This window comes from Ambystoma mexicanum, chromosome 1q (genome assembly GCF_040938575.1).
Source record: "Ambystoma mexicanum isolate Mex_15411 chromosome 1q, UKY_AmexF1_1, whole genome shotgun sequence".
Lineage (NCBI taxonomy): Eukaryota > Metazoa > Chordata > Amphibia > Caudata > Ambystomatidae > Ambystoma > Ambystoma mexicanum.
This window is the reverse complement of record NC_090922.1, coordinates 478,572,389-478,591,228: the sequence shown is the minus strand read 5'-3', so window position 1 is coordinate 478,591,228 and position 18,840 is coordinate 478,572,389. Positions and strand designations below refer to the sequence as shown.

The window sequence follows — 18,840 nt, the reverse complement described above, 5'->3', positions numbered from 1 at the left end:
GCATGTTTTATGACTCATACTGTGCACTTTACAGGCCTCAAGATGGACACATAGGAGGTTCTGGGGCACTCTAACCTTCACATACACATTTAACTCACTCCCGTGACGTCATCCGACTCCAAGGTCTCCACCCTCATTTTGATAGTTTATCCCTCCCAGCACCTCGCAATACAAATCGTATGATTGTCGCTTCAATGATATGCCCTGTCCATCCTCTTTGAACGGTATCTGGTCATTGCATCAAAATCACTTTCATCTAATGCCTTACCATCGAATTATATTCAACGAAAAGCATTTTTCATTGACTATAATTCTATGGTATATTCAAAACTCTGTTTAATATTATGAATAACAATGGTCGGTTGTAGCTTTTCCTTTATATTTATTTTTTAACATCAATATAAAAGGAAAAGCTACAACCAACCAGGAAGGTGAGGTGTTCGGGGGTAAGGTGGGAGGTTGGTGGGGGACCCCCCCATAACATGTAAATAGTGTACATTAAATACGTTTTTTTTGTTGCTAATTGCTTTCTAATTGTCGATGGATTAGGTTCGATGGAATGATATTTTCTTTATTATACATAGCATTTCGATGGTTTGGAAATCAATGCTTTTTTTATGTTTTTGCATTTCGATGGAAGTATTTCGATGCAAAGACCATACATTTCTTTGAACATTTCAGGACTTGAAACTTTGGAGTTGGAGGTCAAAAGGCACTTGGTGCCATGGAATTCGGGGATTTTAGGATTTAGTCAGTTATATGGGCTATAACTCATGGTCACCCGGGAATGGGCCGGGTCATGCTTTGGCCAGTGTGAGATAATATGCACACCAGGCGCCAGTCTCTGATCACTACCTTGTAGGGCACATTCCTCTTAGGTGAAAAACACATCTTTGCAACACTTTTGGAACAATTAATAGACAGTGTGCCGGGTGGGAGCGCGAACTGTCATCCTGGATTTGGACCTAGTGCATGAAATGCCGCATTTACAGCACATGCCTTCCCTTCTAGCTGAGATTACTAATATCTATGCAAAATCGCGATGCCGCCCGCGCCCTGGGCCACACCATGTAGTTACACTATAATTGGTTATATTAACATGGGGTCCTGCTGGAGGGGAAGGAGTCCCTCGCACTGTTCCCCCTCTTGCCTGGCTCATCACAGTGCCTCAAATGCATCTCGCCTTACTTTAAAACGCCTAGGGAGGGTGAAGGGGCTGCCTCCTTCCCAACATCGCCATCAGGATTCATTCATGCGAAGTATGTGCCATATTGTCCGAAGAAGTGGAATCACTGAGACTTTTAGGTTTTGATCTCTGTTGAAGTACATCTAAATCTGGTCTAAATTCCCCAACCATGGGTTCTCGGACTGCATACATCCTGAACAAGGAGAGTAGCTCTGTTATGGACAATATCCTAAGAATTTCCCGGCCCTATGACAACAATTCCAGAAAGGTCTGCCTAACTAATACACAAGTTGTAGGACCTAAAATAAATGAAGATGGGAATTGGCTCCCTGCATTTTTTTCTAAAGGGGATGTGCAACCAGGCACGAGTGTGCAGGACCTTTGATGTCCACTTACATAGTTTGAAGCAAGATCATATTTTATCTATATTGTCTTAGAAAGTCAGGGGGTATGTGAAACTCTTGAAAGAAGTTAATATATACATCCTTAATAAGTCCCCAATTATCATGCTGCAAGAGACTTGTGCTTTAGAGTCCATAGTTTGGGATGGATACCCTACATTTGGGCAACTAGCAGTGAACGTAGTAGGGGTAGGCCCTCCGGAGGCCTCATGACAGCCAAGTACGGGTCAAATAACATTAGAGGGATCTTGACTGTGGAGTTTTCTTCAACATGTACTGTCAGGTTGAAACAAATGTTGTCCATTAACATTCATTGGCATCCTACCCACTGAGTGATAATTGACTTTATCAAAGCTGTTAGTAGAATCCTCAAAACACTTAAATCAAGGGCGCCTGATGGAGACATACTAATGGTGGGTGATTGGAATTCGAACTGCTTCTCAACTTCCTATGTTCTCACTTCTCTTTACTTCACTATGTTTATCTCTAAAGACTGGAACACTTTCATTTCTCAGTACATATTGCTGCCCATCCACAGTCCATTTTCTATCTTCATTTCCAAGCATCAGTTTCCCAAATTCTATGGCCCCTTTAGCCGTGGCACCTTTAGCCCGCTTTCTATGTATTAAGGCCGGGAGCCGCCTTCTCCAACACACGGTTTGGAAACTCTAGTGTGCTTTGTTGCCAGTGTTTCTTCGCGGCAAGATATACTATGCCTACGGGTACCGCCATTGAACTCTTGTGTCCATCATTGAAGTTCATATGACCATGTGGGCATCTCGCTGTGTAACGTTGTGACTTAATAATTCATACTGGCTTTTCACTTTACAGTAATCCGTGATCATTGTGCACTGGCACTTGTTAACTATTTTAGAATCCTTATGCCATTTTACCCAGGACATCTATCCCGCGACATGAATGTCTATCCACTACTGTGATGGAGGTAAGATATCGCCCTATAGTTTGAGGAAGCTGGACATAGAGTTGACACACATCACATTCACGATGTACGTTTGTTTTAGGACATTCACAGAGGATCTGTATGATTTATTTACTCAACGCATTTCAATAGGTAATAATTTTGAAACACACAAGAGATCGATCGAGTCTTCTTTCCTGGGTCACATGGAGATTTTCTGAAATCACAGTCTCGGTGGTACAACTGTTCACAGTTCTTTTTCTCCTCTTTTTTGGTTGGGTACTTTCTCTACATTTCACAGTATGGAGAGTTAATCTGATAAGTCACTTGAACTCAAAATATTTCATGCCATCTTACACTAAATTAGGGCATGCTACAATGCACTGTAACTACATTATACCACGTTACAATGGAATTCTATTTGTATTTACAGTTACCACTGTGCTCCTGAAGAAGGTATCGTGACCATGTAACATGTTTAGCATCTTACTTTATAAAGAATTCATTGATGAGCATCGTTGAGTCTGCATCTTGAATTTTTTGTTGCGTCGAATTATTGACTTCATAACGAGATATTGATATTAGATTGTAAATTATTGGCTGATTTTTCACCGTATAAGTCTACAGGGGACGGGAGTCCTAATTTTTAGGACACCATTGTTATTTTGTGTATCCTCTTCCTTGTGTAAGGGTTGTTTGTACTTTCCCTGCACCTAAGTTTCTTTTTATTTGTGCTGGAATACCACTTATTATTTCAAGAATAGGTGTGCATTTTCCACACTTTTGCGTTACATGTGGAAAAGGTTATGTCGCTTTACTTTGAAACCATTGATTAATTTCTATAACCTTAAAGTGATACCAGCCCTATTGTATGGATTTGAGTTGATCACCTTTTCCGAGAACTATGTACTTGAAAAAACTGAGGGTTTTATATGGCGGAAGGTATTCAATCTCCCAAACTGTGTACCAATGTGCATTCTGCCTCGCATCCTTGAAATGTATTGTCAATTGGAAGGTTCTTCGCACATACACAGAAAGTTAATGACTCAAGACCAAATTCCCTGTACTACCTGATTCACAAGGACCAGCTAAAAAGTGAATCACGAAAATGAAAGCCTTTTTAAAGAATTTGCAGCAACATTTTAAAAGAATATATGAGTTGACAGAAAAGCTTCTTAATTTTAGATATGACCTAGCAAAGGTAAAGACCCTAGAGAAAGATTTGGTCAAGACTTGTGAAAAAGAGAAATACATACAAACTGTAATTTGTGTTGAAGAAAAAAAAAAAGAGGCACCCTGTTATGGTATTTAAACCGCTGTCCTGACGAGAGGTTATAACAACATTTTTGAGGATAAGACTTAATCTTATACACCCCTGCAAGATCCTACATATCATAGGACTCTGTATAAAATGTGTGTAGATTCTGTCAATGTGTAACAGAAATGATTAAACATCTATTTATAGGAACACGTATTCATTATTTTAAAGAGTGTAATCATGACGAGTACTATATTAAAAAACCTCTTTTTGGCATTGAATTTTAATGGGTCATCCAACCTCGTTATTAATGAAAGTTGCAACCTTTTTAAAATAATTGAAATTGATTGAGGAATTTTAAAATCAATGATTTCTTACATGAAGACTATATCTTTTTTTATGTAAGAGGATAAAAGTCACAAATCATTTACCTGTACTAAATTGTTATTGTATTTCTGTTTTTTCTTGTTCTCTGTTTTTTAAAGTTTCACATGAAATGCATCTAATATTTTTTTTAATGTTATTCAATAAAAACAAAAATAACAAAAATAATATGTGATTGCCAACATACAGGGATTAGTATTAATACACAGATGAAACATTTTTAATTGAGGACTCACACCACATGACAAAAATATTGTGTCATTGATGTGCATTCATTGTTGTGTCCTGTGTGGCCGTTTCCTGATTTATACATGTTTTACACATGTCCTTTTACTGTAACAAGTGTGTAAGTCCTTATGCTATCTGGATTTTATGGTCGTCTAGTCACTATGGCGGCATGTGTTCTGAAATACACGCACCCCTGTACACACTCTTCCCTGGGCACTTCATTGTGAAATAGAATCTCAGGGGGAGGGAAAAGAATGGGTTTTCTCACCGCTTCTGAAACAATGTCTTCCCGCTCCCCAAGTTCTGTCTGGGGGCTGCAGAGGAAGGGGAGGGCTGTGAGCTGTGATCCTACTGTGAAATACATGTGCCTCTGCACACATTCTCCCTCTACTCCACCCCACCACTGAGATTTCATTGCAGAACACCATCTTTCCTGGAGACCTATTCTGCAATAAGATCCCAAAGGGAGAATGTTTCCCCCCATATTCTGCCAGAGGACTGGATTGGAGGGGATGGTATGTGAGCTATGAGTCTGGTTCTGCAGAATACACACGCCCTGTAACACAATCTCGTGCAGAGTTTTCAAGCAAAATAAAATCTCCCGAGCCTCAGTGTTCTACCTAGATGGTTCGCTGCGGCCCCATTCCTGAGTATATATGGTTTGCACATACCTTGTTACTGTAACAAGGGTGAACGTTCCTATGCTGTTACGGTTCTGTGCTTGAATAGCTAATGTGGTCACAACAGCAGCCATTATTTCTCATAGCACGGGACATCCTTTGTTCCAAAGTTAACCATTTTTATTGAGACAGGATATGCAATGGTTAGTTTTCTTCTAATACTACGGAACATTTCTCCTTAAAAAGTATCAGTTTCTCATGTGTTTATTTGCGTTCTTCTTCAGTGCTGAATTAATAAATTCTGCCTAATGCATTATCATATTTCAATGAGAAGTTGCAACAGGTGATTATTTAGGACACACGTCGTTTTAGTTTTCCTTTTGAACATGTTTGTGTGTCTTTTTAAGTGGAATCTTGAGAAACCTGGAGCATACACATTCTCTTTCTCTTCAGGGAATTCTCTTATTTGTGAGCATTGCACCAACTTGGACGCTGAGAGCTGCAGTGGCGTGTTTGCAGCTTGTCCTGATAACGTCACACATTGCGTCAAAGGTCTGGAGAGAAGCAGTAATGGTGAGTGTTTTGTGCAAACTGTGGCTCCACTGCCAACCAAGACATAATTCATGGCACTGCCAAAAATTTGTGTCCATTTTTCAGCGTAACCGTCACCTGTTTTGAAACATTCAGAGATTTTGAAAGTTTTCATGAAACGTTCTGCTGTAGCTGTGGATGGAATGTCTCAAAATGCCATCACAAACAAAGCATGAGCCCAATTTTCAACAATGTGTCAATTATAGGAGCTGAAAAGAGAGGCAATTTAAGCCTCTCAAAAGTGGGCTAAGTTAGTAACCTAAAACGTAATCATTCACCTACGCAATATTGGTTAAAAGATCATGGGCGATCATCGAATGTTTACAACTTAAGCTTTAAAATGGGATGGTGCGCTAATAGTATTTTTTTAAGTAATTTGCGGTTACCACTTATACTTGTATCCAATTTCCCTTAAAATAAAATACAAACTAAGATGCTGAAAAAGATAGAGGGCGTAATTTCCATTTCTGTGGCAACGTGCTTGCCAAGGTGATGCAAAGTAACAGGTTTGAATCCCAGGTCCAGGCTTAGAAATCTAAGCGCGTTATAAAAAAGTTATAAAATAATTATAAATATTAATACTATTCCCAAGGCAGTCATAGATGCAGCCGACGACAGGGACAGATTAGTTGGGAGAAGGGGTGTGAATGGATAGTGGAGCAGGAACTGGGAGGCATGAGAGTGCTTTCTGGCTCCTGCATATGCACAGTGGAGCCAGAGCACCTCCATCATGCTGCTCCTTGGCCCAAGGCACAGGAGCACTGGCTCTCACCTTTACGTTCATCCATGAAGCAGCCTGCATCCCTAATCGACCATGCAAGGCTGGGGAAGCAAAATGCCCCGGTCTGGCATGCCTCATTGGGCACTCTGTTTCCCTTTAGCAGTTCAGTTAAATTCAGCACAGGAGCTGCTTGCTTGGCTCCTCCATTATGTGACATGTCGAAGCATCGTTAGCCATAATGGATGAGCAGCCCACACCCTTGCAGATGGCCATCCATTACAGACAGAGGCACAGAAAGCAGGTAAAGAATTAAATTGGCAGATTCTGCCTGCATTTCTGGCCTCCTTATTGGCCTGTGCCTCTCTCGCTGAGGATTATATTGCATAAGTTACTTTTTTGCACAGTGCTCTAGCTATTATTATTACATACCCCAATGGCACACTTTATATCTATCCTGGAGTGATGGAAAGCAAATTGTACACTGTCCACATTCAAACCTCTCATGTGACGGTTTCCAGAGAACTCTACAGCAGGTCAAGGCCATCCTTCCATTCACTTCTTCATCCCTAAATACGAGGCAGCCCAAATCTGTAGGGGCACATTTTCCTGCAGAAAATAAAGACTACTTATGAGCACATATTTTCAAAATTCTCTGGAGATTTTATAAGACACATGCAGGTTTTGAAATATTTGGACATTTACAGAAGATTTCCCCCTGTTACAATTAATTTTCCAACTCGACATAAGTATGACAAATATTTCTGCAGAGTTTTACGAGTTTCCCCATAAATTTGGACTGCCCCTCCCCCTAATTCATCCTTAAACATGGCCAGCATCACCAACCTCTCACACCAGTGGATCATGCTTATCCTGCACAGAGGAGACCACCAGTGGATCAATTATCACCCGCCATCTCATGGGTATCTGCTTCTTAGGAGCCATGGCTGGGTTGTAACCATGAAGGGAATGGCGGAAGCCATGAAAAGAACAAAACCAATACCTCTCCCAGATCTGGAGTAACTCTGAGTGCAACCTTGTACAGGATCTGGAGCATTCACAGCAGTGAACCCAAGTGCTTGCTCACCCAAGTACATGAATCAGTCCAGAACTACACTACACTCTATCAGAGAACACTCATGTAAAATGATTAATTCATTGTCTCCACCCCCATCTAATGGGAGAACCGAGATGGGTGTGAGACCCTTTGGTCCGATATTATCATATGTGCAGTAAACCAAAGCCAGTACACAATAATCCACATTCAAGCCTGGTGCTGGGTGCAATATGGACTATTTAGACAGTATCTGTAGATCCAGTAAAGGAATAACACTTCAGAAATCCCTTATTAGGGCAAAAGGACTGGTACTATCTTCCAACTTGACAATATCTTTCCCTACCATGCCATTACCTTATCTTCTTTTGGCATGCATTAGAATTGGTCTTGGAAAATCTTGTCTTCTTAGCCTTGATTTCCTCTGTAGTTTATACACCTGGGACTATGAAATATAGTTCATACTCCAACTTCAAGAAAGCTAACCCAAGGCTGCATCAACGTCTGTCCAATGCTACCCAGTTGAGAACATGACAAATAGCCAATATATGGCTATGTGCCAGTTGCACTGAGATCTAAAATCTCACTCAAAAACCATATGAAAGACTGACAACCTGGGCCGGTATGATAGTTCAGGGGTAACACGTTTGTCTTGGAATCAAGACAATGGAGAGCAAAATAGAGGTTTGAATCCCTATGTTCTGCTTAGAGACTGGTCTCCGGTATTAAGAGTGCTATAAAAGAATAATTAATTAACCTGTAAACAACAAATAAACACATTCAAGTCCACATCAAGCCATGCCTCAAGCACATGTAAAACTTCATATTGTTCAACTATTAGTCCTAGTTGATGAAGTCAGTCGTTTCTTATCCAAGTCTTACCGAGACTCACAGTTGGTTCTACAAGATGTAAATTCACCTCCAAAGGCTCATGATCTCCCTATAAACAGTGCCTCTATTTCTCTCTCTGTATCTCTCTGGAAAGTACAATATGAGCTTGAAGGATGTGCATGGAGTTGATAATGCATGTATATGAAGACAGGACAGCTACTGAGTATAGCGGCACTATGCCATGCTCCTGTTCTTACTCTTCACTTATCCATCTGTTCTTCAATACACTGTTGTGCCAGAGGCCGCACTCCACCAACACTATTTCTGCATGCCTGCTGTCCCTTGTGTACACAGGATTTCTGCTGTACCCTCTGAAGGCCCTCTCCTGTACATACTGCATGTGCTAATTGTTAGGAAAGATTACCCTTAGGTGCAATTTTCCCTCCATTTGTGAACCTCCCAAACTTTTTGCTTTTGTTTGGAGTACCTATCCTGACTTTTTCCAGTGGAGCACAGCCTTCAGCTGCACTCCTCTGGGCGTTCGCTCATTTGTTATGGGGAAACTGACATGTCCTTCAGACTGTCAGTACTGGGAAACTAGGTCTCCCTTAGTCTTCGACTTTGTTGCCATTTCTTGGTAACTTTTTATCTATGTGCCAAGTACCTTACAGTACCGCACATAGGGGACCTCTTGTTTTATGGCCCTAGCCACCCTCTAAGGATTTTTGGTGTTTGTACAAGTGTACCTAGGAGCAACTGGTGGCAGCAGTTAACATTTAAAGTATTTTTACGGACCATACCGCGTTTACTGCATTTGGCCAAAGACTGTGACCAGAGGCGAAAATGGCCATGCCACAAAGTCTTTTGTTCTGTCCTTTGGCCATTTTGTCCCTTTGCCTTCCCCCAGGTCGAGGGACCTGGGAATTCCTTATGTGGGCATGCAGCCTCCTGCAGAAACCTCAACTTTCCCGGGCTCCTGCATGTCACGTGTGCTAGTGCCCAGGAAGAGGGTTGGGACTGTCTGATCCCAATCCACACTACTGGTCCCAGTATGTCTGGTAGCGAATGAATGAATGGAGCCACCATGGGCCACAATTGGTCCACGCCTGGCATGCATGCAAGAGAGCAGATCTTCCATTGGCTATCTGAGATTTGAGCAGGAATCGAATCTTGGATAAGAGAAGGGGCACTGTATCCATTCCAGGTCGATCTACTGAGGCTCACACCGAAACTCATAAGGAGCTAAGTATCCTTAAGAAGAAAGCAGACTCGAGGAACCGCCAGTGACATGTTTTGAAGGTTTGGCACCCTGACCGCGCTGTTGTCCCCGCAGACACCTGTTAGTTCATTGAACTAAGAAGTCACACAAGGGCGCTTCACCCCTTTGGAGTCGTGGGAACAACTACACTCGGCTTCTCCTACTTACCCTTGCAAAGAGCCTCTTCGGAAGTGTTCTTGGGCCATCCAGTGAAGTACCCAGCTCAAATGCAGGGTATCACCACAGGAATGACGTCGTCCTGAGTTGAGACTCGAGACTTGAGGAATTGCTAGCTTGTGGTCCTGGGCCCCCTATCACCAAATCTCCTTGTACTAGTTCCTCTGGGTTTTGGTTTCCAAGAGTGCGCCACATCGTGAGCATTTGGGGTCCCTGTGTCGCCTTGCTGTAGTGAACCACGCTGAAAGTGCCTGCAATTCTTTCCTACGGTGTCCTGAGATGAGATGAACCGCACTGGAACAAACCTTCTTCCTTCAAACGCTGAAAAAAAGCAAACTTCCCGTCACAGACGATCGTCCCGTACCGCAGCCACTGAGAGCCGCAGCATCCTGAAACTGCAGGGTTAACACCAACAGGCAAAGTGGGCTAGACTGACGTTTGGTCCAGACTGTGTCGAGGCTCGGTCAGTACTTTCCTAACTTACCAGTGGCCCCCAGGCACACCCATTCACTTTTGCACACGTGTCCCTCAAAAGATACTCACCCTGGCTGGGATAGTCTACGCTACCCAGCTATTCCCGAACTCCGAATGTCACTCTATCTGCAAGGGTAGACCCTCTCCTAGTAATAGGAACTTATTTTTCATCGCCTCAAGCCCCTTCCGAAGCAGCTACAGCCCCCTGAAGAGAACCTGCCTTTTTCGTTTACGCATGACCGCACGTTAACGCACAACTGTACTTTCAGCACTAGGATCCTTTCTTCGTAGGGCTGGACTTCATAAGTTAAGGATTGTTGATGAAGTGATATTTGTGTTCATTTAACCCCTTCACTGTTACAGGTTGTTATTTTCTTCCTCCATCAGCCTAAGGCTAATTGCATTATTGTATATATGTTAGATAGTATATGATATTATGTGGTATTGTTTCTTCAGAACTTTGGTTTCTTCGTGTTTTGATGATAAGGCCTATAATAAATCTGTCTAAGGGTAATCTGTTGCATTTTACTGTGTGTGCTCATTATATTACCCCTCCTGAGACTTAGTCTTGACCGCCTGCCGAGCAACCATAGATTGGTCTCGTTTGTCCAGAAGGTTCCCCTGTTCCACTAAACTAGGGTGGCCTTCTTAACCTCTGCCCACCAGGTCAGAGTTTAGAAATCCATCTTAACACTAATGAACCTCCCTTTTATGGAGTTGCAAAAAGAACAAATATCACCATGTAGCTGGTTTCTTCCAAATGCCTAGGAAGCTAAACCTCAATTGCATGATCTTTCTATAAGCTCCCAGCTCGCTCCTCAATGAAATACCCTGTGCCAAAACAAATCAATGCAGCTCATCCTCACATTACTCCAGAGAGTTGGAATTCATTTCATCATCTGAGTTTATTTCAATATAGTCAATTCCATAAAATGTGTGCAAAAATACATCAAATAATACACATTTAAATAAATAGAATAGAATAAAAACCAAGAAACAAAAATACTCTCAACCATGTTCACTTCATTTCACATTAAAACATGATAAACCTACACACTTGATGCATAGCACTTAGATTAACATAAACAATAAGACTCATAGGAGCAAGACATGAATGAAATCAGAATTACAAAGCAATAAAAGATTTTCCTACCTTCATAGCCTGCTGTAAATATGATAACAAGGCCAAGCCACTACGTGGTAGCTCTGGTATCAATAGAAAGCATAATACAGGTCGTTTTGAGTAAAACCCAAATCCCTTAGGATTGGCCTTAAATATTATGCGAGATTAAAAGTACATGGTTAGGATAAAATGATTTAATTAATTCCTTACTCTCGCTTTCTGAAAAATAATAATTCACTAAATACGCTTTAAATGTCAGCGAGATCTAAAATCCATGTAACCATGGTTAAAAATTTAGAAAGTTCATTAATACTCTCCAAGGATCGCTTTTTGTGACCGAACCATGGAATTGACAATGAGGCCGAATTGCTATAATATATACATATATATATATTTGTCAAAGTGTGCTTGTATGTTCGGGGTTGGCTCTAGCCCCATAAAAGTTGGTGGGCTGACATTTTGGCCTACGGTAGACATACCCATCTGGGGTGTACTGGTGATAGTGAAATTTTACCAACCCCACCCATTCGCCCTGCACAGGGCGGGGTCCGGCCCTGTGCTATCACTATAGGCGATTCCGGGAGATTGCTGATTTTGTGATTTTTTTTTAATAGGCAGTTAGGACACAATATAACATACAAGGCTATAGCAGACACCCACGTGCATGTCGGCTACAGACCCGGGCAACGCTAGGGGGGGTATGGACAGTGTAATAATATTAGTCAGTGCTGCCTTGCTGTTACTCTACACCCTTATCCACTGCAAGGAAGGTGCTATTACAAGATCATCTTCCATTAATCCCAATCCCACCTCGTTAGGCACTGCATAATTTTGGGATACATTGGGAACACCAAGTCAATGTTTAAGAAACTAATTCTCTCTGGTTTGTAAAGGGGGAAACATCAAAGAAACCCCAGACGGAGCCACCCAGCTAGTTCCTTTGCTTTCATCTACTCTAATTTAAAATATGCATGATGTCTGAATCAGTCACGCCATAACATGTGACAAATTCTCTGATCACTAATGGTAGGCACAACGACAACGCACCCTGTCAACCTTTCATGAAAAGCATATGGGTGCAGTGGTGAAACAAATTAATGTATAACATTCATTGACATGTCCCATAAATTTGGTCAGTCAAACTTCATCCTTCACCATGATGAAATCCTCCCCAAATTATCAAATGACACGCAGCCCATTACTCCAAAATTAAGTTGCACAGGAGCAGTAACCCTTTCAGCGATGTTACTGGAAGGGGAATCTGGGACCTGCAGGTTACACACAGATCTTTGTAACAGTTGCAATAATCCTGGGAGCTATCCTATTTGGAATTAAGCCTGTGACCTGAAGATGACACTAGCCTTTATGAAGCAGTCTCATTTATGCTATGAGGTATCTCATAAACAAAGTGGTAAGTGCTGAGCAAGAAGGACTGGTTGGCTATCTATCCTTCTTCTACATCAAGCCCCCCTAATCCCATCCTCCTTATGTTGTCTTTAGATCAATGCTATTCTCCACCTAAAACCTTGATATTGCAGACATGATCTTGACACTCTCATTGGTTCACAGATATTTGTCAGTACCTGCCCCAAAACCCCAAAAAACCTACAGTTTTGCAGATCTCCTTGGTTGCCCCAGCAAAGCATTCACAATGATCTGCCTTTGTGGGCTTAACCTTGTGATCAGTACCCCTGTTGAATGGCCAAATAAGCATAGATCACATTTTCGGCCCCTTTACAGGTTCAATTGAAGAAGATCTGAAGAGCAATTCCCACACCAGGACCCATTTTCTAAGAAAATATAAAAACAGAAAGAAGGACTTTAAGGGAGTGTGAAAGGTGATGGCTCTATCAAGTTGTGCATGCACAGTTCCCAAATGTAGAAACAATTCTGTCTGCCGGTTGATACAGCATACTCTGCTGCTGGTTGGTCTCTAAGATGTAGCCTCTAAGAGCGAGGGTTGCAATATGAAGTAACAAGCCTTCTCACTGCACAAATGTGCCGCAAGGCCCATCGAATGCAATTGTAGTTTAGCATGTTTTATTTTTAAAAACGTTTATTTAAGTCGGTTCACAGCAAATGAAAAGTGATACAAGCACAGTAAGTACATCAGTAAAGAAACAAACGCATACATGTATTTGGGACTAGTACAATATAGAGCAGAGAAGTGTACAGAATCATCCATTTCCCTGCATACAGTCTATGTATTGTCCACAAAGACATTCTGGGCCTGATTTAGCCATGACCAGAATAGCTAGCCACTTGTTATGATAAAACCTGTGAGCCCATCGTGTCATTAAGTAGTGTGAACTGATTCAGTATACACATCCCAATGATCAGCCTATGCTTTTCCGCATCTTCCTCAAGCAGCTGCATAATTCTCAGGAAGTCTCTAAATAGTTCCCATATGTCCTTGGGCCTGGAACTAACCAGGGCCGTTCTACATAGTTCAGATTCTGTATCATTGCACCAGATCCGGTCTCTCAGCCACTTACCCAACACAAGTGGTTCCGAACTGGATCCAGATACATAGTTTGACCAACAATAAGCAAATAGAAAGTAGCTTCCTAGCTCCCTTACTCCGTGCAGGAAACCATCCAAACATGCAGCATAAAGTTTCTGTTGGGACTTCAACTTGTAACATCCATCCCATCGGTATTACCCAAATTGTTTGTTTACAATCGTTCGAATGAACAATTGACCGAATTTAAAGGGTCACAATTGACATATATATATATAGATATAGGGGTTTTGGCGTTGGGTGGGGGTTTCCTCCCACATATATGTTACAATTGACCTTCACAATTCGGTCAGTTGTGAAAAGGTCAATTGTAATTGGAACAGTTGTAAAACGAACAATTCGTATACAACCATCCTATCATGTCCAACACTTGATTCCAGGACTCAGACAATTTTGGACATGTCCACATCACATGCAGAAAACCCCCCTCCGGTTCTCTGCATCTAGGGCACCTACCATTAACAGAGCTATGAAACTTACTTTATCGAGATATGGTCAAATACACTCTACGCAACAATTTCTTCTGAATCAATTTAAACCTTGCATTCAAAGGCAACTTTTACATGGACATATAGGACCACACCTTAGAGTGTAGCACCAGCCTTTTTCCTCCTCCCACCGTCTCCGAAAAGGGAGATCTGGCCTAGGGGTTGTATCTTGCACCTGATGGTAGAGAGTGGATACTATACCTCTTGCCTCTGATGAATTCCCTATATACTTCAGAAGTGGTGTTAAACTCGGTTCCATCGGAAAGACAGGACCAATTATGAAACACGGCACTTATTTGAAAGTACTGAAAGGCCAGATTAAAGTCACCATGTAATTTCGCCGTAACCATCTCCTATTTCACAAACTGCACCTCAAGACCTTTCTCTTTGCTTCTGCCTTCGCCCAACTTCCCTGCTGATTCTGGTTTTCTCTCTGCATCGTGCAACTGGTCACCCTCTGTCCTTCGGGCCAGGTACCTGCTCACCCTGCCTCCCTCCTACACTGCCTTCGGGCCACCCCTTGCACTGGGATCTGTATTCTGTACCCATACAGTCCCCCATTTTTCTCTGCACTTATCAGATAATACCCTATCTGACTAATCTTGCACTGGCCACTTGCTGGGTGCACTACCACTTCTCACTGCCTTTTTTATTTATTTATTGCACTTTTTATTTATTCCGCTTCTCTCCCTTGCCCCTTTTTCCATGCACTTGCACGTTCTGAATGTCACTCGGCCTAGTAAGATCGTTGTTTTTGTTTCTCCCTTGTTCCCCTCCCTTTGCCTGGTCGTGCTCTGAAACACTTGTGTATGAGCGCAATATAAATAAAATATCTTATCATATCGTACCATGATTAACACATGTATTTTACTTACATGAAGATAACCAATTGTGAAAAAACGGTTTCACTGGGATAGCTGCTAAACTATTAGTCAGGTGAAGTCAATGCTCCGCATTACGTTACTTCTCTCATGCCTTTCTGTGTTCTAGTGCAATCAGATGTTACAAGACATTCATGACAAACGATTTTCATAAATAGTCAGTGGAAGATATAAACAGGACATAACATTATAGTCTCTGCATTCTCTAATGCAATAATGCAAATTACAATGCTATTAAGTTTTTAGTAACATGTTGGACATGATCCAGGATGTATTGTGTTGGTGGTGATATAATATGTTGAAAACGGATTACAAATAACATGTAAGGCCCCATTCTGTATTCATTCTCCGCAGGGACAAGAAATCAAGGTGTTCCATCCACAATATTTCTTTTTGTAGGAGATTTCTATTCAAATCCCCATCGTGCCTAGATTGCTGAACCTGTTCTAATATAGTCGCCTGCATCTGAGCTGCTGAATGATGTACTTGAATAAAGTGTTGTGCTGCTGCCGACTTTTCTGACTTACTCCTAATGGTGTTCTCTCCAACATGTCTTGGCTTTGCGTAGAATGATTCCAACATAAAAGATGCCACATGGCATCTTATTCCATAGATCACGCTGGCGGAATCGCATGTCGTAGAATGTGTTAGCATGATCCAAGATGTTGTTGCTTTTTCAAAATGTATAAAAGTACATGTGAGCAGAACATGTTGTTACATACTTGACTTTACATTTCTTTATTACACTTTACCGCTATAAACACAAGTAAGACAAATAGACATTTAGGATTACATTTTGAGCTGTTTTTGGGATGTTCTGATAGGAGCGGCGAACATTTCATCAAGGTTTTTGAAGAACCATATGTTCCTCCTATCTTTTTGTCCCTTTAGGCAGGGACCTGAAATGTTTTTTCAAACATTGTAATTACTTTTTTAATCATACAATATCCGTAGTGTGTCGCCCACAAATTACTTTCTGCATAAGCTGATAATGTCAGAAGATTCCATAGGCACCGCTAGAGTTCAGATGAGGTGGGCCACAGATGTACAAATGGAACTAATAGATGATGTCTGGCCTAGAATGTCTTACTCATCATGGGAGGTATCCCTAAACTCTCGCTTCCGACTTATAGAATTCGAAAATACTGAACAGACTGCACTCTACCACCTCCAGAATGCATCGTTTCAAGCAAGATTGTGAGGGTTTATGCCCAGCTGCAAATCTGAAGACGCAACATACATACACATGTTGTAGTCCTGCCCAGACTTAGCGAAGTTCTGACAGGAGGGGTGTAATACCATTGGGAAGATTGTAGGATGCCATTTACTGTCATTGCCGGCTGTCTGTTGGTTTAGTTTATATGATAGCCCTGATGCGTTTACATCTTGAATTCCTCTTATCCAAAAGATGTATCCTCCTGTGAAGGACACACTAGAGAGCTCCTACTCAAGAACAGTGGCTGGTTGCGTGGGCTCATATCTTGGAGAAACTGTGTATTTCGATGTTCCCAATGACTCGTCGACCTACGAATATTTGGTCCAAGTATAAGATGCACCTGATTAATGATAACCCACTGTCTGCATAGGAATAACTAGCCTAATGATTGTATTTTAGCATATTGAGTATGCAAGTTACAACATTATGCATGTATGCTAGTGATCTATAACAGGGGGAAAGTGGGGATTGCATTTATTGTGCCTTACTTTGTAAACTACTCTGCCTACTTCTACTCAAGGAGCTGTGTGGTATTCTATTTACTTGTTCAACTGAGCATTAATAAATAAAGGTGTAAGAAAAGAACCTTGTTGCAGTGTAATCTGACTGAGCTGCACATGGCAAAATGTTTAGCTTCTGGAACATGTTGTACTAAAGAGTAAGAGCATCTAACAGCAGGCTGAAAAGGCTATCGGAAGGAAGCATTGCGTCTGTTATGTCTATTTGAGTACAATTCCTTGTGTTCCTGATGCTGGGATTTCTTTTTAAGAATCTGTGTTTTCCAACAGGGCCCTATGTCATCCAATTGGCCTTCAAGGGCTGCCTCGATCCTTCCAAACAGCCAGCCTGTTGTAAAGAAATAGTCCTCAGGGGCACACACATGTCATTGTGGCTTAAGAGAGAGTGCTGTGACTCCGACTCATGTAACTCAGGGGATATACAAGGTATGTCATATCACCAGACTTTGGGTGTGTGGGGAAGTCAATACGTTTCTCCATACAACTAACTATTTTTGATTTTCATGTTCATGGATTATAACATATGCAAATGCTTTGAATCCTACAAATAGGACCACAACATCACTTTTATATATCCAGGTGAATGGTGAACAAAATAATCACTTAGGAGGTGTTTGTGCATTAGAGTAAGGATGCAGGATGTTGGTAGATGGTTTCTGCTTTGCACTGCTGTTAACCAATCAGCATTGTATGTTGCAGCTTGGGCCAAACCTCTTCTCAGGCGAAGGCACAATAGCCATTTCTTATTGTCCAACTCAGTCTAGAGTTGGGAGAAAGTAGCTTTGTGCTATGGACCAATTCCCCTTTCATCAGCATGATCTGATAGCACTAGTCAGAAGAAAGGTGCTGTGTGTCTCCTTTTGGTGTGCCCCCTTCAACCTCTGCATAGTTACCATTATTTCATCCCTGCTCAGGTAGAATATCATCATGAGCATTCTCTTGAAGGGGAAAAAGGGAGGATAGCAGGGATATACTTGCCATTCATTGAAAACCAAAATGAGGGTAATATGTGCATGCCTAATGTCAGTGCCTGGTTTAGTTTGTTTATTTGTAAAGCGCATCCAAACCCTCAGCTAACTGGGCGCATAATCATGTGTACAGCAGGGTTACATATCGTTGCACGCACATCATAGTACAACAGACAGAGCGTACATTGGTCCAAGCTTTGAATATTTACATACAGGAGTAAAACATACCGAGAACAGTATGTACAGAGAATATGCAAAGAGAAAAAACAAGTTACAGTGGCTAATGCGGACCGGGTTACAGGTTGGTCCTGACTATGCTGTAGGTAGAGCGAACATTACTACAGGTGGGGAGCGGCAGCTAACAGGTCATGACGGTGAGAGTCTGGATGTTTAGGCTGCTAGAAGCCATGATTTTACCATGGCTCTGAATGGCCAGAATGCGGCTTCCGATCTAACTGTAGTGGGGAGGGTGTTCCAACATTGTGCTGCAAGCACTGGAAAACTGGAGCCCCCTGCTGTTTTTAGGTTATAATTAGGGATCTTTAGTTGGTGTAGGTAAAGTGTTCTGGTGGGTTTAATGGGGCAGTCTCTAGAGAATTTGTCAGAAAGGTACCGTGGGGCAGTGTGTGATAGGCACTTGTGGGTGATGACCAGTGTTCTTAGCTTGATTCTGCCACGGATCGGGAGCCAGTGGACTTCTTTTCTAGCCGTGGATATGGGCGCCTTGTGCGGGAGGTTGAGGGCACATCTTAGTGCATTATTTTGCAGGATCTGGAGTCTATTCACGTTTTTAGTGGTGGTGCCTAAGTAGAGTGTGTTGCAATAGTCTAATTTAGACAATATCAGCGCTCTAGATAGGGTGAGGCAGCTAGAGGTGGAGAGAAAAGGCCTACAGGCATTGATCAATTTATTGGTGTATGAGGTAGCTGAGATGGGAGAGTTTATTTGTTTCTTTAGTGATAGGGTAGAGTCGAGGTATACACCTAGTGTTTTAACCTCTTTGGAGACTTTTATGATGTTACCATC

At 41.8% G+C, this 18,840-nt stretch overlaps 1 protein-coding gene across 1 annotated transcript in view; it reads left to right on the top strand.

The window, feature by feature from the left end:
• The window catches only part of LOC138521590 (phospholipase A2 inhibitor and Ly6/PLAUR domain-containing protein-like), a 176,952-nt gene that overhangs the window by 116,441 nt on the left and 41,671 nt on the right, over positions 1–18,840 (top strand). Inside the window, exons 2-3 of the mRNA XM_069634539.1 lie at positions 5,450–5,569; positions 17,117–17,272. Coding sequence (XP_069490640.1) covers positions 5,450–5,569; positions 17,117–17,272 — 276 coding nt within the window. The remainder of the gene's footprint in view (positions 1–5,449; positions 5,570–17,116; positions 17,273–18,840) is intronic.